Source organism: Scyliorhinus canicula, chromosome 13 (assembly GCF_902713615.1).
Source record: "Scyliorhinus canicula chromosome 13, sScyCan1.1, whole genome shotgun sequence".
Taxonomy (NCBI): Eukaryota; Metazoa; Chordata; class Chondrichthyes; order Carcharhiniformes; family Scyliorhinidae; genus Scyliorhinus; species Scyliorhinus canicula.
In genome coordinates, this window is record NC_052158.1 from 88,402,494 (window position 1) to 88,429,474 (window position 26,981).

Sequence of the window (26,981 nt, forward strand, 5' to 3'; positions counted from 1 at the left end):
TTGGTATATACGTTGCCCCCAAAGTCAACTGGAGCCCCCCCCCACAATGCAAACCTGCCCACCCACTCCCAGATCTCCCCCTCATCAGAGACCCCACCAATCAGTCACCCCTGCCTGGAAGCTAAAGAGCAGTCCAGGCAGCAACATGAAAAATCACTGTTTCTTCACTGCTTCAGACAGAAATGTAGACAGCAGTGGATGTTGCTTCATACAAAGCCAAAATACATCAAAAGGCTTTAAACCCACTAAGATCCTTTGATCTGCGACGTTTCTGTTTACTTTCAAAGAGAAATAGCTTTTAGCTGTAATTGACAGGGTGATAGCTTCCATGTGTCTGGATTGTTTATTGCCGTTTTCCTTCATGCTTGAATGCATCTCAAGGATCCTGCAGTGAATCTAACCACAATGATTATAAACATCTAGCTATGATTGACAGGTCCTTACCACAGCAAAACTAGTTAAGTGCTTTCTGCCATGAAAAAGAAAAAATGAAGGCACTTAACTCCTAGATGTTTATAAACATTGTGACCTCGATTTGAGGGTCCTGCGGGTGGGGGAGGGGTTCAGGTCATCCTCATGAGTGCGTGCTTAGGGGGGGTGCACGCTGTGGGGGTGAACTATAAAGGCGGCAATGTAATACAATGGTTAGCACTGTTGCATCACAGCGCCAAGGTCCCTGGTTGGATTCCTGGCTTGGGTCACTGGTTGTGCGGAGTCTGCACGTTCTCTCCTTGTCTGCGTGGATTTCCTCCGGGTGCTCTGGTTTCCTCCCACAAGACCCAAATGACATGCCTGTTAGGTGAATTGGACATTCTGAATTCTACCTCCGTGTACCCGAACAGGCACCGGAATGTGGCGACAGTAACGTCATTGCAGTGTTAATGCAACCATACTTGTGACAATAGAGATTATTACGTTATATATTAATTCTGTGGTGGTGGGGAGGATATCCCTACTTGTCAGAAGGTGGGGAGGGCGGGGGGTTGGAAGAATCCGCTGGACTGCAACATCGTCTGCCTGCTCAAAATGGCAGGCTGCTGGTGGGATTCCGAATGGAATTTCCCAAGCTCCCCACCATGCATAAATTAGCATGGCAGGGCAGCATGGTGGTGCAGTGATTAGCACTGCTGCCTCACGGCACCGAGGACCCGGCTCTGGCCCCGAGGCACTGTCCATGTGGCGTTTGTTCATTCTCCCCATGTCTACGTGGGTCTCACCCCCGCAACCCTAAGATGTGCAGGGTAGGTGGATTAGCCACACTATGGGAAGCGCCGTACGGGAGAATCGCCGTTCGCGCCATTTTTTCCCGCGTCGCCGGTCCGACGCTGGCAGGCGATTCTCCGGTTGTGGGCTGCTGTCCGTGGCTGGGACACCGATTCTCCGGCCTTGATGGCCAAGCGCAGCGCTGAAACGGCAGAGTACCGCCGATGCCGTTCACATCTGCTCGCAGCCAGCGGGAACTCTGCGCTAGGGTCGGGGGGTGGGGGGGGCTGTGGTGTGGGGAAAAGCACTCCTTCACCGGGGCGAGGGGGCCTCCATTGGGGTCTGGCCTGCGATCGGGGCCCACCGATCGGCGGGCCGGCCCCTGAACCCCACGCCATGTTGCGTCAGTGCTGGAGTGCTGAGGAAGCCCCCCGCGCATTCGCGGGTTGGCGCAGCCCAACTGCGCATGCGCGGGTTGGCGCGGCGCCCATTTGGCGCCGGGAAGGGAGGCTGGAGTGGGCTGAACTGCTCCAGTGCTGTGCTGGCCCTCTGTGGGGACCAGAATTAGTAGTGCCCGCGCAGTTTCAAAATGCAATGGCGTTCACGACGACAAGAACACTGTCTCCATTTCGGAGAATCGCACCCATTAATGGAAAAAAAAAGAATTGGGTACTTTAAACTAAAAAATAAATAAATTAGCATGGCAAGGGAGAGTGAATTGCTCTTGGCCAGCACTCATCCATGCCCGCCCAAGAGGGCCAAGTTGTGTTCTTTGTTTTTAGTTCTTTCAGGATGATGAAGGATGTAGAACAGCAAGCAGTGTTTAACAAATAAAGCTAATTGATTACACTATATTGAATTAGAATCAAACATTTTACTAAGGCATTAGTTGAGTAAAGATTACACTACACATCCACACTATTAACCAGAGTATTAGTTCAACTATCTCACAACAACTCTGTCTTGCTTCTCTTTTCTCTCCTGTCTCTCATCCTTCTCCCAGAAATCAAGGAGGCGTGTGATATCTATGTGGTTGCTCGAAAGCACCATATAGTGACGAGAGTAGTAACATTATATTAACCCTTGATGTGCTTTACAATGTCCACATATTGTGGATATTGTTTGCAGCATAGACGTGGTGAATCGGGATTCCAGCCAGCAATTCAATTTCAGCAGGATAACTTAGGGCGGGATTCTCCGGGAATCGGCGGGGCAGGCAGAAACGGCGTAGTGGAGTGGCGGGAATGACTCCGGCGTTGGGCTGCCCCAAAGGTGCGGATTCCGCACCTTCAGGAGCTAGGCCGGCGCCGGAGTGGTTTGCGCCCCGCCGGCTGGTGTGGAAGGCCTTTGGCGACGCACCAGCCGGGGCCGAAGGAACTCCGCCGGCTGGGTTGGGTCCGCGCATGCGCGGGAGCGTCAGCGGCTGCTGACGTGATCCCCGCGAATGTGCAGGGTGGGGTTCAGTTTCGCGGCAGCCATCGCGGAGGCTTACACGGCCAGCGCAGAGGAATAGAGTGCCCCACGGCACATGCCCGCCCGCGGATCGGTGGGCCCCGATCGCGGGCCAGGCGACCATGGGGGCATCCCCCAGGGCCACATCACCCCGCGTTCCCCCCAGGACCCCGGAACCCGCCCGCGCCGCCAGGTCCTGCCGGTAAGGGACCAACTCCAATTTACGCCGGCGGGACCTGCATAGAAAACAACTCTTTTGTTTAAATTTTTACAAGTTGGAGGGAGGGCCCCTCCATTTTATGGCCTCCCCCCTCTCTCATATAGTTTCCACTGCAGCCTGCTGCTGCTCCTTTGAAGCTGGGAGGCCTCAGATTGGCCCTCCAGCTTCGAGAGCCCATCTGAGCTCTCCCCCCACACTCGCACCCCCGGCCATTAAATGGCTGCCTTAGGAAAATCACACTGAGTGATAGTTCACATGCGGCTTTTTTCATCCATGTTTTAGCCTGATGACAGAATTCTTCCTGTTGATGAACTCCTGAAATTTTGATCAATGAAGGGGGTTGGCAAGGAATTTTCTTGAGTTTCTTTCCTCGCTAAATTGGCCATCGTTTTGGTTTAACCATTTATTCCCATTTCCAGGAGATTGTATGACTTATTGTCGGTTGAAAATCATTATGCTTAACACATGATGATCGTGGGAGGTGGATCTGCCCGTCTTGCTTTCCTAATTTTTGCAGTACCTGCATGTAACTTTGTGTTTCTTGTGCAAGTTCATCCAAGCCCCTCCAAACATTAACAGTTCAGTTTCATGCCCTTTTAAAACATATTCTGCTTTTCCATTTTTTCTCCCAAAATCAAAATCCAGAAATTGTAAAGTCTGGGGTGATTCTCAGTTTTCCAGGGGGCTAGCAGGGCCCCGTGGACATATTTCCCGGGATTCTCCGCGCCTGCGCCGGTTCGCAGGAAATTCACGCCACGCTGCTCCGAGGCTGGGCCGCCAATTGACTGCCGATCGGAGAATCGGCGACAATCGCGGTTGCCGCGGCACTTCTGAAATAGGCCCCCATGGTGATTCTCTGCGGGCGACCGGCCAAACTCCCGCCGGAGTGGTTTACATCTGGTACCACCCGGCGAGAGCTCAGACCAGCGGCTGCGGTGGCGGTCCTGGTGGGGGGCAGGGGGATCTGACTCCAGCGGGGCCATCGATTGCCGGCCCATCGCAATCTGGGGGGTGCCTACCTTCCTCCGTGTGGGCCCGCTGTGTGGCTCTGCCATATCAGTGGCGCCCACGCCGAAATGGGCCGCCGCGTGCATGCACGGCCGGCTGGTCTGGACTGCAGGGCCTCCCGGGCAGTCAGAGCCGCGGGACGCACGGTGGGGCCCTGCTAACCCGCTGGAAAACGGAGAATCACCCCGGACTTTCGAGGAAAAAGTCCGGAGTGATTCTCGTCCGTTTTCGGGCAGGCGTGGGGACTCAGTCCCCAAAAGGGAGAATCCCGGCCCATATATTGAGTGGTTCGCTTTGTGATTCGCTTAAACTCTGTGATTTTCACTAATTACACCAGACAATAGATATTAGCAAACACAATTATGGCTTTTATATCACTTAACAAAATTATCATTATAATATCCATTCAATCCACAATCACAACAGGCGCCTACCCATATACTCCCAACTGTTGTGATGCTCTAAGTGGTTACGTTGAAAGAAAGTACATAAATTTACCCAGGCTTCTGTTGATGATATTCTGTCATGTTTAGTGTCTGGAAGCAGAAGTGCAGGAATTCTAAGGTGAAAGTTGATTGAGTTGAATAATGTACTGCAATATTGGGGTTTAGGACAGGCTTACAGGTTTAAGTATTTGACAGGATAACTTCTTTCTTTCTGAGTAATTAACTTGCATCATGTGGATGCAAGATGGGCCCCTGCCCTGCCACAATTAAATCAGTACGAAGGAAGATGTACTAATGGCCCCAAGGTGGTTGTTACCTGTTCAAATTACGTAAAGGTCAATAATGGCCTCAGTAAGCCAGCAATATGTAACTGCTACACAACATGACAGCATCACCAAGAACAGTCTGTCCAGTGACTGTGCATTCATGTACAGTAAAGGACATCCATTAAAATACAAATTGATAATTGCTTCAGTCATTCATTGGATGTGAGGCACAAGTGATAATACCCATTGAAACATTAATACAAGACAAATAACTGCTCCTGTACTGATTACATGCTGATTTTGTTAAATTGCTGTTTCAATTTCAGATAAAGAAAAGTATCAATACTCTAGCATTTTGTGAATAAAGGAATTAAGTGTATTTGAAGGATTGAGAGGATTAAGAGAGGGGGAATGGTTGAGCTCACAATAGCTTAGTGCTGGAGGTATTAAAATTACACGGTACACAATGGGAATATCCATGTACACTGTGAAATAATAATTTATGATTTGCAGAGAGGAATTTAAAATCTACTTTTATACTGAGTTATGGCAATAACATGACAACATTGTCTGAAGTATTTTAAACACTCACCTTGTGCTCTCACTCACTGCTGTTCTTTTCAGACTGCTCGGGTTTCGAATCAGTTTGTCCAGCATATTTACAATCTGCACAAATTTGGGTCTGTCATTGCGCTCTTTTTGCCAGCAGTCCAGCATTAACTGGTGGAGGGAGACTGGGCAGTCCATGGGAGGAGGTAATCGATAACCTTCCTCAATCGCTTTAATCACCTGCAACAAGGTGCATAATTGATATCCATCTATCCCACATTACAATCACATTCTTAGATTTGAACTCAGACGAATTTCATGTGAACGACATTTATCAGCTGCGAAATCACCTACTCCCAGTTCAAAGTGAGGACGGCATGGTGGCACAGTGGTTAACATTGTTAGCCTCATGGCGCTAAGGACCCGGGTTCGATTCTGACCTCAGGTGACTGTGTGGAGTCTGCACATTCTCGCTGTGTGGGTTTCCTCTGGGTGCTCCGGTTTCCTCCCAAAGTTGCGTGGGTTGGGTGGATTGGCCATGCTAAATTGCCCCTAAGTGCACAAAGGTTGGGTGGGGTAATGGGTCTAGGTAGGGTGGTATTTTGAAGAGTCAGTGCAGACTCGATGGGCCAATGGCCTCCTTCAGCAGGGATTCTATGATACTTGTTCTTGGATTTCTCCCATTATTCCTACTTTCCTGAAAGCAATGACATAATGCAATATCTCAACCTAAGCACTAATGGATCAGTGATTGTGTCTCACCCAAATACATGGAAACATAGACCAGCCCTACAAACAGTGTGTTCCAATGAGGGGGAAATTAAGACATTACAGCCAAGCCTGAACGTGCCCTTTGATATACCCAGGCATGCACTTTTGGATAAGAGTACCGAGGCAGCAATCAGGAGGAGGAACAACCATAACAACTAGCATTTATAAAGTGTGGTAAAATTCCTCAAGATTTACCAGCCAAAAATGGACTCTGAGTCAAAGAAGGCGATATTTGGTGGGATGACTGATAAACTGGGTATTGAAGGATGAAAGGGAGATGGAGAGGTAGAGAAGTTTAGATTGCAATTCTGGGGCAAAATTCTCCGACCCCACGCAGGGTCGGAGAATTGGCGGGAAGCGGCGTTATTTCCGCTCCTGCAGGTTTTTGAATTCTCCCGCCGGTCATAAACCGGCGTTGTGCAAATCCCGCCGGCAGCCTGTGAAAACAGCTGGCGCCGGCGGGATTTCATTTTTTAAAAACTTACCTCCAATCTCCGGCCCGGATGGGCCGAAGTCCCGCCACTGGGAGGCCTTCTCCCGCCGCCGAGGTTTAAACCACCTCTGGAACGGCGGGCTCAGCGGCGCGAGCAGGCCCCCGGGGTCCTGGGGGGGGGGCGGGGGGCGATCGGACCCGGGGGGGTGCCCCCACGGAGGCCTGGCCCGCGATCGGGGCCCCCCGCTCACTCCGCGGGGCAGTGCCGTGGGGGCACTCTTTCTCCTTCCGCGCCGCCACGGCCTCCGCCATGGCGGACGCGGAGGAGAACCCCGCATCGCGCATGCGCCGGCAGTGACGTCAGCGGCCAGCTGCCGCTGACGTCACTGCCGGCGCATGCGCCGACCGCCGAAAGCCTTTCGGCCAGCCCCGCTTCCGACTGCGCCGGGTGTTTGCGCCAGTCTTCTGGTGCAAACTGCTCCGGCGCGGGGCTGGACCCAAAGGTGGGGAGAATTCCCCACCTTTGGGGAGGCGCGACCCCTGAGTGGTTGGCGCCACTCCCCTACGCCGGCACCCTCCGTCACGCCGGGTAGGGGAGAATCCAGCCCCTGGAGTGTGGAGTCCAGATGGCTGAAGGACTACCTGCCAATGATGGGAAAAATGAAATGCGGATGCACAACAGAGCAGAGGTGGAGATGTTTGTCGAGCTGGACAAGGTGAAAGAGATAGGAAGGAAAGAGAATGTGGAGTATTTTAAATGTGAATTGGAGTTGGCCAAATTGGTCCCAGGTTCCGTTCCCGGCTGGGTCACTGTCTGTGTGGCGTCTGCACGTCCTCCCCGTGTGTGCGTGGGTTTCCTCCGGGTGCTCCGGTTTCCTCCCACAGTCCAAAGATGTGCGGGTTAGGTGGATTGGCCATGCTAAATTGCCCGTAGTGTCCTTAAAAGTAAGGTTAGGAGAGAGGGGGGGGGGGGGGGGGGGGGGGTTGTTGGGTTACGGGTATAGGGTGGATACGTGGGTTTGAGTAGGGTGATCATTGCTCGGCACAACATCGAGGGCCGAAGGGCCTGTTCTGTGCTGTACTGTTCTAAATGGCCTCCAGTGCTGAGAATGTTTATGAAGGGAGGCTGTCATTTTTATAAAAGTACAAGCAAGGAAAAAATATGTCGGTGTTAAGCTCCTTAAACATTTAAATTCATGGACTATTGGTTTCCAAAATAATGAGTAGGATCATGAGAAGTAAACTTACATCCTGATTGGACATATCCCAATATGGCCGCTCTCCATATGACATTACTTCCCACATAACAATTCCATAACTCCAAACATCACTTGCTGAGGTAAACTTGCGATAAGCAATTGCTTCAGGTGCTGTCCATCTGATTGGGATCTTCCCACCCTGTAGATGAGAGTTCAAAGATCAGTTAGGAGAAATGGCTCCCATTTCTTTACATTGGCTCCCAGCACCGATTTTTAACTGATGATTGGCAAGTGCACGTTGCCTTACCCGCGTGGTGTAAGCGGCTTCTGGGTCATCTTCAAGGACTCGGGACATGCCAAAGTCTGAAACTTTGCAGACTAAATTACTGTTCACTAGAATGTTCCGCGCAGCCAAATCTCGGTGCACGTAGCTCATATCAGAGAGATACTTCATTCCTGAACCAATTCCTCGCAGCATTCCCACCAGCTGAATCACTGTAAACTGGCCATCATTCTTCTGTAAACAATACAAATCACATTCACTTTTGACATATAATGCAGTAAACTACCAATTAAGTCCCAACATTTTGGAAAGTGACTGTTTCTGAAAAATGCACTTCCTTCAGAGTCTGATGGATGACTTACCCTAAGGAATGCATCCAAAGATCCATTTTCCATGTATTCAGTTATGATCATTACTGGTTTACCTAGAGTTTCAAACAAAAACAAAATTACTTGCCAAATGCTTCCATTAATGAGATGAAAATGAGATATTGAGAATTACACTGTCTGTACCATCATTTATCTTGAGGGATCTAATTTAATTAAAAATGCCAAAATCTATGCCCTAGCTGCAACGCAGTCCGGATGATTTATTGAACAACATGTTAGACACCATCTGCCAGATTAACCCTTGCTAGCCATATATTTACAAGGTCTTGTGTAATTTGCAGCATGTCTCCAGGGTTTATTTGTCTGAAGAATCTCAGCGTTCCCTCCCTTACTTCACCCTGACTCATGGGATCATAATCGCATTGCTTTAGAACATGACGTGTTGCCAAATTGAATTCACAAGTCCCCCTTGAAGCGGCATCTATTAACGAGCACTGTTATTCTTTTTCTGGTGAGGGTGATAAAAAGACAGGGTTCAGAAGGAATATTAGGCGTGAAGCATGACCAATCTATGACTGTCAATGCACTGTCCATATCAAATGGGAAAATGACCCCCCCACCAGCACCATCGAACGCTGAAGTAGAAAATACAGGGTTAAACTTTTAGAGATCAGCAATTTTAATCTATGCTTACTAGCTGAGCCACACCGCTTGCAGTCAGGTACAAATATGGTGCTGCACATTATGCAGATTCATATAATTCCTGATACCTAACTGAAGGTATTTCTCTTTTATTTTGTACACTATTTAAAAATATACCCATTGCCCCTTGTTTTGATTTTGGTTCATAGTTTTGAGCAGCCCTCCAGCACCTCGTCCAAATAACCACTTTTCATGTGTGCGAGAAGCCAGTGTGTTTCAGCAGGCGGGCATAATCCTGTCCAAACCTGATGCTCACAAACCTGCACTTATTCAGTACGAGTCACTGGATGGCAATTGGAACCAGGAACCCTGAGTGAATTGGCTCTCCTCCCTCCACCAGTTTAGGGGTGCTCAAACCCACTGGAATCACCACCCCGGCTGAGCCATCGGAGATGAAAGACCTCCTTGGTCTTTCACAGCAGGCATTTAGCCCCAATTACAAACTTTATCATAGGAATTTCCAAGAAATGATTTACGTTTCGTGAACAATTGATCCATAAGTAGACGTTTTTGTTGAGGGCAGTGAAAAAAAAGGTGATTGCAAGTTGCAGCCTGGCACGTAACCCTGGCGATGCAGGCCACGTTGGTATTCAAGGCAGGAACAAAAGTTGTTGAAGCGACAGCTTGGAATAAAGCTCGAAAACAATGTTTGACGCTTCATTTGCATTTTCATTTTTGTTTACTAAATATTGCCATTTATCGTATCTATCAAAACCTAGACAGGAGCAGCTGATATAAATGCTTTATTAAATGACAGTCATTAGAAAAGCGAGTGCTGAGGGAGACAGAGCTCATTACAGTTGGGCACGGCCTGTTGGGAATCAAGCAACAGGACACAATAGGTCAGCTTTTACATATTGCAAATTTAAATGACAATTAAAAAAAAAAATTACTGCCAACTACTTATGCAAATGAATCATTTTCGTTTACAACTCATCGGTAAACACAGCAGTAATGTTCAATTGTTAGTTTTACTGCTAAGTTCACTATATTAGTCGCTGGGGAAGAAAGGACTTCTCATGCAAGAATATTTATAATTTTGCATCCTCTCTTGGCCGAGTAATCTTTGGTATGATTTAGGGGGAAAAATAGTTTTGATGCTTAATATCAAATTCCTTGCCATCTGTTTTCACCTATCCAATGACACCCAGCCCAGTCTGTCACAGATTCAAAAATATCCTGGCCCACACAGACCTAGATATTAATTTCACTGCAAATCTTAATACAAGCTGTCTGAGGATAGAATGTCAATTTACACCATAAACTCATTTAAATCTGCCACAAAGATTAATGACTTCTATTCCAGATCTTCTCCCTTGTTATTTATCAATAGATGGTCCATCTGTCATTTTTAGATGAATACATGCAACTTTTATGCTTGGTCCCATCACTGGACCTACATTTTGTGACTACTCCCTCCAGGTGGATGATGTTGGGATGATCAAATTGGCCCATGATGCTTGCTTCACTCAGGAAATCCCGCCTCTGTTTATCAGTGTAGCCAGCTTTTAAGGTCTTGATGGCAACGCAAATCTCCCTCTTGCCCGGCATCTTCAAGCGTCCACTACATACTTCACCAAATTCACCTATGACGAAGAAAGGGGAATAAAATGTAATTGCTTATCATAACTACATTAACTCAAATCTAGTGCAGCCTAATGAGACAAGTGTATTTTCTATCTGCAAGGGACCTATGTGGAATGAATTTGAGTAGTCTTAATCTAGGCATGGGCTCACATCCCAATGGTCCCCAATTTTGCAGCACTTGACCATCTCACTCAGGCAGGTTGCAAGAGAGCCAGAAAGAAATGTGACAAATGTACTGAGGTAAGGCTCATGAGATTAGGTATGAGCGTTAGAGCAATGGAAACTTTATAATCTAAATGCCACATCCCTTGAGGTATTCACTCCTGAAACCTAGGGCTGCAGGTTTAGGCCCTGATGAATCAAGTAGGGGTACGTTCACACTGCTGGCTGGTGAGCCAATTCCCTAGTTCCATCCCGTACCTGGAGAATTTACCACTCAGCCTCCAGGTCCCCGAAGAAGTTGGAAAACAGTGCAGCTGCTGGAAGTGGTAGACCGTGCGTCGGGCGTGCAAGAGCTCCTGGCATACTTAGAGGTCTGGTTTCAACTGCACCCATACGCCACCCTATGGAGGGGATCCACAATGGTGACCCGGCTGCTGAGGACAACTTTTAATTTAAAGTTAAAAAAAAGTTTGAGAGAGGGCGCCTCCAATTTCGGGCACCGTCTCCCTCACTTTCCTGAAAGCCTGCTGCTTCTTCAGTAGTGTGAGCTCTTCTTTTGGCCCTCCAGCTTTGAGAGCCCGCCCACTATCCTTAATTCGACAACGTGATGGGGAAAATTAGAGCAAGGTGATTGTTTCCCAAACAGTGCGGGATTTTAAGCACCATTTGACCATGGCGGTTGGATTCCAAAGCCCACAGGGAACATCCTGCACCAGAATGTGCTAAATTAATGGCATTTACAGCCTTGCTTTAATGAGCACAAACTTCAGAAGAGAACTTTTAAAAAAATCCTTACACTTTGCAGAAAGCTGACCATAAATATGCACTCTGGATCAATCTATAAATAATCTGTCTGAATAACTTACCGACACCTATGACCCTTTCAATCTTTATACATGATGCATCGATTTCTTTGGCAAATTCACGGACAGCTTGATTAGGATCCTCATAGGTGAAAGGATCGACGTATGTCCTTACTCCTTCAAAACATACAAAGACATTTTTACTTTTTTATTTCAATTTACTCTATCAACTTGTGAAGAGAGTGTACACAATAAACCACCAAAATCCTGTCTTTTCCCCAGCATTTAGACATATACATTTCCCAGGTCATTAAAAGATGAGAGTTTTCCCTCCCTAATCTCCTCTCTTCGCTTCACCTTGTTATCCTGAAGGCACTGATGCTTGCTGACATAGACCTGATTAGATAGCTATCATACCTCATTCACATGTGAGAGCCCAGATAGTTAATGTCAGCTAGCTATTCAACCACTGAAGGGTTAGAGCAAGTCCAAAGCTGTTTTCATATGACAGTGTGCAGTATGGTAACTGCTTAGCAATCTGGAAAGGGAACCCAAATTGATTTTTGTTCAGGGACCTGAGCCAAATTGTACTTCTCGAAGCTGCCGAAGCTGAGGTGACCTAACTCGAGTCAGATCTGACACCTAACCATTATCTCACCAAGCACCTCTGGTGCATACGCTTTAGTGCGAGGATACACAGTTTTTTTTACATACTAGGATTTTGCAGAGCATGAGTGTCTATGTGACAACTTCATTTTATTTTCTTATTTTATTGTTTCATATGACCTTTGTTGAATAGATGTATTATAAAACATTCTGGGCGCGATTCTCCCAACGGGAGTCTGAGTGCCGACGCTGGAGTGAAACCCGGAGTGTTTCACTCAGGCGTCGGAGGCCGCTCCTCGCCCCCCAGGGGGCTAGGACCGGCGGTGCGTGAATCCCGAACGCCCGGCCTTGGCGCTTGCGTCAAAGCGGCGCGCCGGGAATGACGCGGCCGGCGGCGTCGAAGTGACGTCAGCCGCGCATGCGCAGGTTGGCCGGCTCCAACCCATGCATGCGCGGTTGCCGTCTTCCCCTCCGCTGCCCCGCAAGACATGGCGGCTTGATCTTGCGGGGCGGCGGAGGGAAAAGAGTGCTTCATTTACAGACGCCGGCCCGACGATCAGTGGGCACCGATCGCGGGCCAGACATCTCCTGAGCACGCCCGTGGTGCTCGATCTTCCCTCCGCCCCCCACAGGCCCCACACTCACCTGTCGCGCGCTGTTGATGCCGGTAGCGACCAGCTGTGGTTGGCGCCGGCGTGAACCGGTCGGGTTCGCCAGTCCGTTCGGCCCATGCGGGCCGGAGAATCGCCGGTCGGCGTGAGAAACGGTGAGCAACGATTCTCCGAGCGGCCTGTCGAAAAACGCGACACGCCATTTTTTGGGGGGGGGTGGGAGAATCGCGGGGGGTGCCAGTGCGGCGTGGCGTGATTCGCCCGGCCCTCCCGCGATTCTCCCACCAGGCGTGGGGTGTGGAGAATCGCGCCCTCTGTCTGATTACGCTTCATTTTCCGACAATAAAGTGCTGTGTAAATGTAAGTTGTCACAAAGGAGGCTGATAAAAGAATTGAATTTGAACTGACATCAATAATGGCATAAACATGGCACCACGACAGTGGGGTGGATTCTCCGCCGGTGGAATTCTCCTTTCCGCGGCAGCTCTCCCCCACCCGCAAGTTTCCCAGCAGCGTGGGTGGCTACAATGAGAAATCCCACTGGGCAGCAACAAGAACAGAAAATCCCGCTGCCGGTGACATTGCACCACCAAGAAACACGCGGCTGGGGAGGCGGAGAATTTACCTCAGTATTGCAACACCAGAAACCAATCCATTTGGAAGCAACATTCACACAGTTTCCCCTGACTGGACTGTTAAAGAATGTGTTTTAGACTTGTTTTTGGTTTTGGTACAAAACACCAACCCAGATACAGGCACACAATGTGACATCTCAGAGAGCTGCATTCAGTGTGTGCTGCCGAAGGAAGGAGGCTGATTGCGCAGAAAGCTCCAAATTTCTCCTCACCTCAGAGCATCAGCATTATAGACGAGTGTCACCTGGTGAATTCAGGTGAGGTGTCAATAACTTTTACACACCTTCAATTCAATTCCTGAGAAAATGGTATCGATGAACCAGCCCCAGTGTTTATGGCGTTAAATTTGCCTCCCTTATCTGACAGCAGATTATGGGCAGGATTTTCCATTCCCGCCCAGAGGCTGGATCTCCTCTTCCGACGAAATTAATGGATCTACGGCTGGCTCGCTGCATCCGTTAGAAAATCCCGACCTATATGTAGATTTGCAGCTTGCCATTGGGCCAAGGAAGCTGGGATTAGCACCAAAAAGAGGAAGCTGGTACAGACATCTCCATGGAATCCAAAATAAAATGGCACCAGTATAAAAGAAGCTTTAATGCAGTATGCTCCTGTTTCCTACTGCAGCAGACTTGGAGGACAAGGCGGCCAGAATTGCCAGATTTCTCCAGCCCCCGCCCACGATGGATTGTCCTGTGGTGGAGGAGGCTTGCTGCTGGCCGATCCCACTGCCGGGGAACCCATGGCAGGGGTTGACTTCGGTGGGACTGGAAGATCCTGCTGGCAGGATGGGCCGGAAAATTCCACCTCGGGTTAATCTCTATGCAGTGTAAAATCGTTAACCTAAACTCCATAAATGCAAAACCACCTGCATTGTCTTTCTACAAATGCGTCTGATTATCACATACCTTGTCCATTATGTACATGCTTCTCCTCATCTGCTTCCTGCTTGGCTTTACTGTATTTTCTGCGCCTGCAGGAACAGGAAAAAAACAGCATGAAGATTAATGACAATAGAAGGGAATAAGAATTCAGGACCACCTGCTTAGCTGGGAATGCACCACATCTTGCTGTTCAAACAGTCAATTGTACCTTATTGCTTCATAATTACAGGTCTGCACCGCCCCCCCCCCCTCCCCCCTTCCCCCAACCCCCCCTACCCCTCCCGTACCCTACCTGCATGACTGTCACCTGCTGAACTCTGCCTGGGGCATGACACTACCGTGTATCATTAACCACTGAGAAAACTGAAGAACTCATTAGTCAGTCATTGAGTCAGGGAAATGAATGCTAATAGCCAGTTGCAGACTTGGAAAATAAATTGACATTCGGAGATGGCTTACTCGACTAAGCCGAAATGGAATAAGGAAGCCTTTGTAACGGATTGAATTATATAATTAGAAAGGTTTATGCGGAATGACAGGGCCCAGGTAGAGAGTGCTTTGATAAGCAGCAGGGGTCAGAGAGGCCAACAGGTCTGTAGGTGAGACAGAGGGAGGTATTCTCTGCAGTCTACAGCAGAACAACACAAAAGGGCATTAAAATGGTACTTGTGGATTCACTCAACGTGGCAGAGCTGTTGGGGTTTCAAGCTCCAATGCTTTGTTGTTAGTTCCATTATCATACACAAAAGCAAAGATAATGAACAGAATAAAAGATACTGGGGATGGGTAAACAGCTGATAACATTGCCAAGCCTCCAACTTTTATCTCTGCTTGAAACAAAAGGAGAGCTAACTTTGATTACTGTTTATTTGATTACTGCAGCACAATAATCAAAGATTCATTACGGGAATACATTCTAGAGTAGGTAATTGAATAGAAGCTGGTGAAAGATATTAGGGAGGTTTTAAACCGTTAATCAAATTTCTACAGAATGAACTTTTTATTGTTAGTTTGTGAAGAGACTTCTTTGTTTGGGAATGAAAAACCAAAACAGTTATGCAATATTTTTATACCCAAAGCTGAAATCACGAGGCTTGCATTTATATCGTGCGCTGGATTCGGCGGTGCCCAACTACATGCCATTTATGGTGCTGGGATACTCTACTTCTGCCACTTAGAACATAGAACAGTACAGCACAGAACAGGCCCTTCGACCCTCGATGTTGTGCCGAGCAATGATCACCCTACTTAAACCCACGTAACCTGTATACCCGTAACCCAACAATCCCCCCCATTAACCTTACACTACGGGCAATTTAGCATGGCCAATCCACCTAACCCGCACATCTTTGGACTGTGGGAGGAAACCAGAGCACCCGGAGGAAACCCACGCACACACGGAGAGGACGTGCAGACTCCACACAGACAGTGACCCAGTCGGGAATCGAACCTGGGACCCTGGAGCTGTGAAGCATTGATGCTAACCACCATGCTACCGTGAGGTCAATGTCAATGGAATTTCCCACTAAAGACGTTACCAGGCAATGTGCAGGTGGGCTTTGCACTGCCGGTGGGAACAGTGAATCCAATGGCCGGTAAATTCTGTCCAGTACCTTTCACGACTTCAGCACATCCCAAAGTCACTGTTGTAATGGAGGAAATGCAGCAGCCCATTTGTAGAAAGCAAGCTTCCATAGACAACAATGTGATCATTGCCATACTGATGTTCATAAGAATATGATGATTATATCCTCATATTCAATAAGTTAGTTAGAAAATACCTTTTCTGGAAAGTGTCACATTTTTAATTTATGTGAAATAATTTATAATGATCACACATTAGATATGCTTTAACTCATCGGAGTCAGTACGGGTCAAATATGTTCGTGGTTAAGTCATAAACGCGAAGGTAGTAATAGAAAAACACATTTAAAAATTCACAACATCTAAGTCTGTTTATTCTAACCAGAATCTGAGTCAGGGGGGTCGGAGAATCGGCCAGCACCATAAATGGCATGTAGTTGGGGCACCGCCGAATCCAGCGCACGATATAAATGCAAGCCTCGTGTTTTCAGCTTTGGGTATAAAAATATTGCATAACTGTTTTGATTCTTCATTCCCAAACAAAGAAGTCTCTTCACAAACTAACAATAAAAATCCACAATGCTACCGTGCTGCTGCTATATACCCTTGCCACTGGGCCTATATATAACTTTTATATAACAGACCAATATATATAACAGACCTACCCATGCCACAAACTTCAAGCTGCCTACCTTTAACAAAACCCATTTGATCTTCAGCAACCACCATGGCATACATTCCTCTATCCTCCCCGCCAGCAACTTGGCCAGTGCCTTCATGTCTGTGTTGAGCAACGGAATGGGCCTATATGACCCACACTCGGATCCTTTCCCCATCTACGGAATTAGTGTGATCAATGACCGTGCCAGTGACTCTGGCAGCTTTCCCTTCTCCAACGCTTTAATTTTAAAAAATAAATTTAGAGTACCCAATTATTTTTTTTCAATAAAGGGGCAATTTAGCACGGCTAATCCACCTAATTTGCACATCTTTGGGTTGTGGGGTTGAAACCCACTCCGACATGGGGAGAATGTGCAAACTCCACACGGACAGTGACCCGGGGCTGGGATCGAACCCAGGTCCTCAGAGCCATGCGGCAGCAGTGCTAACCACTGTGCTACCTTGCCACCCATCCTGTTCCAATTTCTTATGGTCTTAGTACCCTTTTTGTATGATGCTCTTAATTAATCATTCTTAATATTTCCTCCCTCTACCTGCAAACCACAACACTTCACTCTGTTACATAACTTTTTTATATTCATTCATGGGATGTACCAGCAAAGCCAGAATCTATTATATATCTCCAATTGCCATTGAGAAAGTTGTGGTGGGCGGCCTTCTTCAAACACTGCAACCCATATGTCGGTATATCACAATACAGGTTCTGCCTCTGAGCCATGACACCCACACTGCTGTTAGGGAGGGAATTCTAGCAGATTAAATTGTTCCTGCCTGGAAAAAGGTGATAATTATACTCCTTGCTATGTTTCTAAGTCTAAGTGGAGTAAGTACACAAATTTCATATGCCTTCAGTGTTCCCTCTAATGTCCCTTCACTGGCCATGATCCTGGAAAGATTTCTGAGTGGCAATTCAGGTGCGCATATTAAAGGAGCTGCAACTTTTTGCAGTCTATTAGTCCCTAGCTTAGCACATTAGTAATGTATGGCCACACATCCTTGCAGTTTCATTTTTAAAATAAATTTAGAGTGCCCAATTTATTTTTTCCAATTAAGGGGCAATTTAGCTTGGCCAATCCATCCACCCTGCACATCTTTGGGTTGTGGGGGCGAAACCCACTGTAACACAGGGCGAATGTGCAAACTCTGCACGGACAGTGACACAGAGCGGGGATCGAACCTGGGACCTCGGTGCATCTGGGACCTGGGACCAATTCTAAGCACTGCACCAACGTACTGCCCATCCTTGCAGTTTAGATGGAACGTTGATGACCCTTACAATCTATCGAAAACCTAGTGATAAATCATTAACATTTTCCATGACTCCGCAAATCCTGATTTTCAATAAATTTCAACATGAAAAAGGCAGCCGAAACAAAAAAAATCAGAGTTCATATATTTTTCATGCTCAGCTTTTTCAACCTGTGAAATAACAGTCCCCGGACACCTGCCTGTGATTTCTTTAAAAATTGAATGCAGGCTTGGGTTACCTCCAGAGTTTCCCTGTCTAATGCTGTTACTTAGTCCGCTATTGACTTGTCCCCCAGTCTTGTAAACATTCCCCATTTGTTTCTTCCCATATTACAGATTAGTTCTGCTGTCAATTTTTGGGTTTCGACAGATTAGTTGTCTCTGCAGTCGGTAAACAACACTGAAGTACTCTAAATACGAGCAATCTTTAAAAGGCAGAATTCAATTGATTCCTACCCTTGATTTATTGCAAGCCACAAGCATAGCTGTTATCACCAGATTTACGGCTCCTTTGCGCTAATGTAAACAGTAGTTCACCTTTGAACAGCAAATACACAAGACAACTGAAGCCAGAACTAAAATTATTATCTACACTGGCAAATTTGCCCCTGACTTTGGTTCACTGCCAGCTTTTTTTGACAATTTTCTGTCTGACACAAAAAAAATCAATGAGATGCCAAAGGTTGACATTTCATTTTCTAAAAGTGATCCATTGAGAGCCAATCATCAGATCCTGTTTATCAGAGATTGGAAATGACCATATTTAAAAGACGGAATTAACATCTTCGACAATCTCAATGCTCATAGGTAGCGGGTCCTAATTAGAATTCTAATGAATCATGCCATCAATTCTGCCTTAAATGATAAAATCACCAATATGAATGGAAGTGATATTATGCCATCATCCTTGTCATTGCTAGTTTCTATTACAGTATATTTAAATACATTTTTCTCATTGAATTACGCTGTCAGTTATATTTTGCTTTTTTTTCCAAAAAGTGCTGCAGATTAGAAAAGCCCTGCAAAATTACTATTCATCATACCAGCCTTCATATAATGGAACTTCTCAGACGTTTCAAGGTGAACCACAATGATGTACAACCAAAGCTGTACCTTGAAAAATATGTCTTTACCAGTAAGCCGCAGAGTATTTTGGAAATTTTAAAAGATCAATGTAAAATTGTGTTTTGAGATGGCTTCCCTGGTGTCGGCAGAGATATAGACCTTTCTCAGTATTATAAGGTTTAGGGAATACTGGGAGATTTACAGAAGGCTGAAAACCTAAAAAGGTTTAGAAAAATATTTTTTTGGCAACAGTTTGAAACTTGCTATTGAAAACCTCACACAACCGGGTAGATTCTGGACGTAGTGAACTGGATTTTGCAATCAGTGGCGAAATAAGTGTGCTTTCCATTGGTCTTAAGGGAGGCTGCCCGCAAAGACTGGCGGTTTCACTGACATGAATTCCTCTTTCCTCGTGTTAGTTTGAATGTGGCCCTTGCTCAAGGCCATCTCCAGTAAATGCAGCAACAGTGAGGTCATCAAGCATGGGTATGCAGCCAATCGCACTAAGGTATTCTCACAGAAAGCAAACCAGGAAGTTCATTTGTAAATTTTGAAGAAATAAATGATTGGGTCATGCAAACGGGGTTAAGGTAGATGTTAAAATATGAACTTTAAAAAAAATATTTCAGAAGGATGTAGATTTTATAAAAATAATGGAGAAGTTCAACAAATATAAAATTACTCTTTTAGGCCAGTGAGGCAGTAAATTGAACTTAGTACACTATTAAAAACCCGGTTATACAGGGTGGCATGTAGAGCAGTGGTTAGCACGGGCGCTGAGGACCTGGGTTCGAATCCCGGCCCTGGGTCACTGTCCGTGTGCAGTTTGCACATTCTCCCCGTGTCTGTGTGGGTCTCACCCCCACAACCCAAAGATATGCAGGTTAGGTGGATTGGCCACGCTAAATGGCCCCTTAATTGAAAAAAAGCAGTTGGGTACTCTATTTTTTAAAAAACGGTTATACTTCACTCAACATGGTGTAACACTTTCAAGGATTTTTGCAGAAAACCTAAGAGCATAAGAGTGGAAATTCTCATCAGTTCATGGATTTTTAATTGACAATTTGGGGTGGGAGGATGTGCAACAGGTGAGCAGAAGAGAGGCAAATGGAATTCAATCCAAAGGGGGTAATGCACTTGGTGAGGGAAAACAAGGCAAGGTAATATCCAATAAATGGCAGGATACTAAGATATAGAGGAACCTTGGTGGACATGATCGCAAAATCTCGAAGGTAGCAGGACTGGTAAGTAAGATGGGTACTTTTCTTAATAAGCAGGGACATTTTTTTTAAAATTGAGAGTACCCAATTCTCTTTTTTTTTATCAAATTAAAGGCAATTTAGCGTGGCCAATCCATACCCTGCATATCTTTGGGTTGTGGGAACAAGACCCACTCAGACACGAGGAGAATGTGCAAACCCCACATGGACAGTAACCCAGGGGCCAGGAAAGAATCCAGGTCCCCAGCGCCATGAGGCAATGGACATAACACATAAAAGCAGGGAGGTTAGGCCAGTACAGGTTGAGCATTGCTTATCCGAAATGCTTGGGGCAGAGTGTGTATCGGATTTTGGAATTTTTCTGAATTTGGAATATATTGCGCAGATGTGATGACGTTGGGAACTGCGTATGTGCGGTGCATGTTGGGAAGTATGCATGTGCTGAACATTTGGAATTGTGCATGTTCAGTGCACGTTGAGAACTGCGCATGTGTGGAATGTTGGGAACTGTGCATGTGCAGCACCAATGGGAGCTGCGCATGTGCTACGCACATGCACAGAGGAGTAATGATGGCAAATGATGACAGTTTCATCATCATTATTACCACAACAGGTGGGCCTTTTTTTCCCAACTTTCTTGCCTTCTTTTCTCATCCAAAATACATCTCAAGAGGCACTAGTACCCCACATCCTAAAAATAACCAACAACATCTACCTTTCTTCAATCGAGAAGACTGAGAATAAAACGGACTCCCAATTCGCACGGACACATTTTGCGTTCCCAGCCAGGATGAATTTACCCCCGCTATAAGTATAAAGACACTCAGATGTGGAAGAAGGATGAGAGACAGGCACAATCCTGCTCTTGAAGTTTAGGCAGGAACATTTTACAACAAGGATCACTGGATAGCAAAATCAGGGGCTGGATTCTCCGCCCTGCCACATTTCTGTTTCACCCCACCGGCGGGATGCTCTGTTACGCAGGCCGGTCAATGGGGTTTTCCATTGTGGGGCAGCCCCACGCTGTCAGGAAACCCCCGGGCTGTCGGCAAAATGGAGCATCCCCAGCGGAGAATTCAGCCCCATGACTTTAAACTTTCCCTCCACTTTTAGTGCATCCCCGCTTTACTGGTGGAGATCAGCTAATTTCACGTAGACCAGAAAATAAGCATCCCTTGTGGAAACATGCTATTAGTCCAATGCACTCTTCATGCTCTGAGGTTATTTCTGACCTGAGTCAATGAAATCTGAAAGAAACAAAACCTTGTGGTGTTATTTATTTACCCCCATCCGGGGTTTTTTTTTTGAATAACAATGCATTATTTAAGGAACAGAGCATAAAAGTACCAGAAATTCAATCCTGCTGTCGAGTATAACATGGACCTTCAGTCAACTTTCAAACAGCACCAACAAATATGTATTTTTAGTGCTGACTAAGAGCACTTAGCTTTGCAATTCTAATTCGGGGCAGTAGTGATATATTGACTTCCCAATGCTCCTCTCGCCCTTTATAATCCCACAGTGTGCCATCTTCCATGAGAAACGGGGCAAAAAGCAAAGCTGGTGAATCCAAGCGCAATTCACGAGGCCCGTGAGAAACATACATCTTCTCAGTTGCTAGAGTAATTACTGTTAATAGTTTCTATTTCTGCTAGCAGAGTAATGTTGGGGGATGGGGAGGTTCGCTACTGCACAAGTGCCTTGTGACCGGTTTCAGTAATGGGTATGTTTATATCAATAAATCTGTGGCAAATATGAGTTTTCAGCTGTGGTGGATTTGTTCCCTGTGCATTTGTTTAAAAAGCATCATGACTTACCTCCTGCTTATAACAAACGCTGAGATCAGTATCACCACTAGAACTGCACTGCCAGCCACAGACACAAGCAAAACAGTGGGGCTGGCACCATCTCCAATGATAGCTGATGGAGCTGGTAATAAACACAAAAAGTACATTAGTTTCTTAGTCAACAGATCAGATCTTATCATTGGACACATATCAAAATATTAAAGTAATTATAAAGAACACTTTCTGTTTTAATCTGTATGTGGGCATTTGGTGGTTAACAATTCAATTTCATTAAACTTTAATATTTTAGCTTCTCCCATTGCCCAGTTGAAAAAGGAATGTCCCATTTGTCCCAGGTTGGCTCTCTTGTGTTAAGCTAGGCTCATCAGGATGTTGCCTGGTATGGAGGGAAAATCTTATGAGGAAAGGCTGATGGACTTGAGGTTGTTTTCGTTAGAGAGAAGGTTAAGAGGTGACTTAATAGAGGCATACAAAATGATCAGAGGGTTAGATAGGGTGGACAGCGAGAGCCTTCTCCCGCGGATGGAGGTGGCTAGCACGAGGGGACATAGCCTTAAATTGAGGGGTAATAAATATAGGACAGAGGTCAGAGGTGGGTTTTTTACGCAAAGAGTGGTGAGGCCGTGGAATGCCCTACCTGCAACAGTAGTGAACACGCCAACATTGAGGGCATTAAAAAATTTATTGGATAAGCATATGGATGATAAGGGCATAGTGTAGGTTAGATGGCCTTTAGATTTTTTCCATGTCGGTGCAACATCGAGGGCCGAAGGGCCTGTACTGCGCTGTATCGTTCTATGTTCTATGTTCTATCTCAACCAGGACAAGGGTTTAGGATTGGTCTTGAGCTTCCTCAGCTGAGGAGAACAGCTAAAACAGAGTTTAGCTACTGTTAGCTATTCACAAATCCCTGCTAGAAAGTGCAAGCCAGCACATTGCTTGAGGACAGTTTCAGCTTCAGATGTGATGCTGGTATAGTTGAATAACCGATTCACACTGATTGTCTGGGGTGACACATAATAAAAGGTTCTTGGGAAAGTAGTGAATGGAGGCTTTCCACAGATCTTTACCCGGCTTGATTCAAATAATAATATTTTACATTTCAAAAAGACGCTGAGAAAATCAATGGGACCAGCATTTAGCTGAAAGCTTTCTGAGCAGTTCATACCTGAGTTTGTTATAAACTGAAATGGAGCACTGAACTCGCCATATCCAGCAGCAGTCCGTGCACGAACATGAAACACGTAGGCTGTTAAGGGGTTCAGGCCCTTGATTTCAGTGCTCCTCAAGAGAGTTTTAACAATCCTGTAACTGCGTTCATTCTGATCCTGTGCAAAGATACAAACCAAAAAGTGTGTAAGAAAGTAAACGGTTAAAACAATAGGCTGGTACTCAAATGGGAGTAAATGGCTTTAGCTTTGTCTTCAGGATGTGCGCATATTAGAGAAGAAAAGGGATGTCCTGTGTTTACTGCTCAGTCAGTGCTCCATTCATAAAGCCAAAGACTTTTGAAGACGGCGGTCTCTGTAAAGACTGCTTTTACGAGATGTGGGCAACATAGAAAAGGCAGCTATAAGAAATCTACATGAGAACTGAAGTTGTTAAAGTGAAGAGCTATTATCCTGTCAATTCTGGTCAGATGTTTACTGACATAATCTTCAATTTATATAGTGGAACTGCAATTGATAGAGAGATGAGTTTATTAAACACCGACCTATTGTTCACTACTACTTTTATTATTAAGTTGTAGCTCTCCCTGGATCTTAACAAGAACTTTGAATGGAAACAAATTATTTAAAAGGCTGATTTACATCCTAGATGCACAAGTACGAATGCCCTTCAGAGTAGTCAGAGCAGACTCGGCAGCCAAAAGTCTCCTCCTGTGCTGTGTTATTCTGTGACTATGAAATATTGACAGTCTCAGATGTTGATCACTACTAACCTTTTCATAGTACTTGATCTCGTATTCTAGAATGACACCATTTGGCCTCTCGGGCTCAGGCCAGACCAAAGAAACGCCATGTCTTGTTACCTCCTTCGCTTGTATTAGACCAACTGAAGATGGAGCTGAGTGGAATAAATATATTAGTTTACTTTTCAAACCTAACTTTTAAACTAAACAAAATATCTCAAATATAATTAATCCCTTATATACTCTATTCAGTGCGGAGCCAATTTATTTTTAAATGTAATGAATTTTAGTACAGGAAGAGAGTTTAGAAAAATATTTTATTATATTGGAAAGTTTCCCCAATATTCAGGCCGATCTGAAATCTCCACATCCGGGACACACAATAAAAGTCAATTCATTGGTTTGGCGTTTCCCCAATATTCTTGTTTTGCAATCCATAAAGCGGCGTACATTCTGAATCTAAACATTTTGACATCTGGCCTCAAAAAGGGAACAAACACACAGCACTGTGTTTAAAAAAAAAATAACAGCTGAACGCAATGTGCCAAGTTTTTACTTTTAAGAATGTTGTCTTCCTGAGAATCCCATTCACAGGCTAATTGATCAACATGTCTTTCTGTAGCTTGTGGAAATGAATTCTCATTGATTGCAGATTGATTCCTCGCTGTTAGCAGGGATCTAGCCCCTGCTGTTATTTGTCAGTTTCTCTAGATGCATTGATGGGCTGAGATCAACCAAGAACAACATTAGTCTGATAGAGCCACAGTTTTTCATTGAAAGCATGCTACCATTGATTCCAACTTCTCTGACTGGAAAAGGTCGATCTACTTCCAGATAGAAGTAAACAGAAAGCAATTGTCACAGCTTCCTAAACCAAATATTCTTGGCATAGTCTTATCAAAGCACGGTGGTGGAAAGAAATGGTCACCTAACTGAACAATTGCTAAGTTTTTTAAAAATTGAGAGTACCCAATTAAGGGGCAATTTAGCGTGGCCAATCCACTTACTCATTTTTGGGTTGTGGGGGCAAAACCCACGCAAACATGGGGAGAATGTGCAAACTCCACATGGACAGTAACCCAGAGCTGGGATCGAACCTGGGACCACAGCGCCGTGAGGCCGCAGTGCTAACCCACTGCACCACCATGCTGCCCCAACAATTGCTAAGTTAATCAACAGGATCCACATCGCAAATGGCAATGTAAAGCAAAAACTTTTGTTAATTTCTGCTGAGATTTGGAGAGCAATATTTTGTAGCTAATGAATTCCATAACCGACATACATACATTAGTCCATTCAAGAAACATTTTCATGCTCTTTTGGTGGATAACCTTAAGTAAATATTTGAATCGACATGGTGGCACAGTGGTTAGAACTCCTGCCTCACAGCGACAGGGACCAGAGTTTAATTCTGGCCTCAGGTCACTCTCTGTGTGGGGTTTGCATTTTCTCCCCATGTCTGCTTGGGTTTCCTCCTTGTGCTCTGATTTTCTCCCACAGTCCAAAGATGTACATGTTAGGTGGGTTTACCACTAAAGGGCAGGGGAATGGGCCCAGGAAGGGTGCTTTGTAGGAGGGTTGGTACAGACTCGATGAACCTAAAGGCTTCCGTCTGCACTGAAGGGATTCTATGAGTCATAGAACAACAGAAGCATCCTAGTTTGGAGGAAAAATCAATTTGCGTTTCCAAATCTTGCTCTTTGTACACCCTGGAACTGTTAAGGACATAATCAGACTGGCCCACGATACCTCCATGTTTGAATCAGAAGCTGAGGCTCACTGTCAAAAAATTATCACTCGGTCAAGGAACTAGTACCCAAAATGTCATACCCCAATCTAAAGTCTGGAGAAGGGAATGGGAACAGTTTGATGAGGAAGAAACAAAATCCAGAAAAGAGGCATGGAAAATTAAATTTTACAGTTGCTTGTAGCACAGTACTTTTGTTCTCTCTCCCTCTTCCAGCTTACTCCCTCTGGCCTGCTTGAATACTGCTCTGGAATGGTTTGTAAATCTAGGCTCACCAAGGGCAGCACGGTGGCGCAGTGGTAGCACTGCAATCTCACGGCGCCGAGATCCCAGGTTCAATCCTGGCTCTGGGTCACTGTCCGTGTGAAGTTTGCACATTCTCCCCGTGTTTGCATGGGTTCGCCCCCACAACCCAAAGATGTGCAAGGTAGGTGGATTGAACACACTAAACTGCCCCTTAATCGGAAAAAATGAATTAGGTTCTCTAAATTAAAAAAAACACCTAGGCTCACGGAATGTTATAATTACCAGGTGGCTGGAATATGCCTTTCTCGTATTTCATTTTAACAAAACGCAGCACAGAATTTGGAATCTTCACCTTGTTCCATCCAAAGCTCTCCCAAACTACATTCCCTGCAGATGTCAACAAACTCCATTTGCCTCCATTCACTTCCTCAATGATCTGCTATTCAACACCATCAACAGATTTATTACTGCTTTCCTGAGCTGAAGATTTTCATTTTCAGTATGAGAGCAGCTTCATTCTACGCTGCGAGCACTGTAAAGTAATTCTTCAAGCGATTCAAGAATCAGAACCAGTTGGGGTTGCCCCAGAGACCAAAGTACATAAGTAAGAAAACTGATCCAACAAAGAATGGTAAATAAGACAGAAAGCTGGAAATAAACAGTTGCAACGCTGGGGCTACTTATTGCCCAGCAGCAAATTCCTGGTTTTGATAATAATAATAATCTTATGTCACAAGTAGGCTTACATTAACACTGCAATGATGTTACTGTGAAAAGCCCCTAGTCGCCACATTCCGTCACCTATTCAGGTACACTGAGGGAGAATTCAGAATGTCCAAATTACCTAACAGCACGTCTTTCAGAACCTGTGGGAGGAAACCAGAGCACCCGGAGGAAACCCACACAGACACGGGGAGAACATGCAGACTCCGCACAGACAGTGACACAAGCCGGGAATCGAACCTGGGACCCTGGCACTGTGAAGCAACAGTGCTAACCACCATGCTACCATGCCGCCCATATTTCTAAATACTAACCAGGCCTGAGTCTGCTTAGATTCCGAGATCAGGCGTTTGCAGATGAATATGGCCTTAGGCATTAGGTTCCATAGGCTGGTCAGAATTCATACAGCCCAAAAGGAGAATAAATCATTTGGAATTTCTGAAACATATTGAACTACTGTTATTTTTATTCTTTGTGGTTCATCATTCTTGCCATGGTAAGACCACTGACAACACTGGGACTATAGATAAAGCCAGGCTGCCTTTATGATAATGTGGAAGATCTCCCAAATGGCCACATGAATGCTGTGGTGATGTTG

The 26,981-nt window shown here is 45.7% G+C and overlaps 1 protein-coding gene across 1 annotated transcript in view; it reads right to left on the reverse strand.

Moving 5' to 3' along the window:
- Window positions 1-26,981, reverse strand: part of epha4l (eph receptor A4, like) — a 145,438-nt gene that overhangs the window by 12,799 nt on the left and 105,658 nt on the right. The window contains exons 6-15 of the mRNA XM_038815627.1: window positions 23,698-23,822; window positions 22,924-23,083; window positions 21,765-21,876; window positions 14,174-14,238; window positions 11,477-11,590; window positions 10,262-10,447; window positions 8,193-8,254; window positions 7,855-8,064; window positions 7,597-7,746; window positions 5,188-5,384 (exon numbers count right to left, since the gene is read on the reverse strand). Coding sequence (XP_038671555.1) covers window positions 5,188-5,384; window positions 7,597-7,746; window positions 7,855-8,064; window positions 8,193-8,254; window positions 10,262-10,447; window positions 11,477-11,590; window positions 14,174-14,238; window positions 21,765-21,876; window positions 22,924-23,083; window positions 23,698-23,822 — 1,381 coding nt within the window. The remainder of the gene's footprint in view (window positions 1-5,187; window positions 5,385-7,596; window positions 7,747-7,854; window positions 8,065-8,192; window positions 8,255-10,261; window positions 10,448-11,476; window positions 11,591-14,173; window positions 14,239-21,764; window positions 21,877-22,923; window positions 23,084-23,697; window positions 23,823-26,981) is intronic.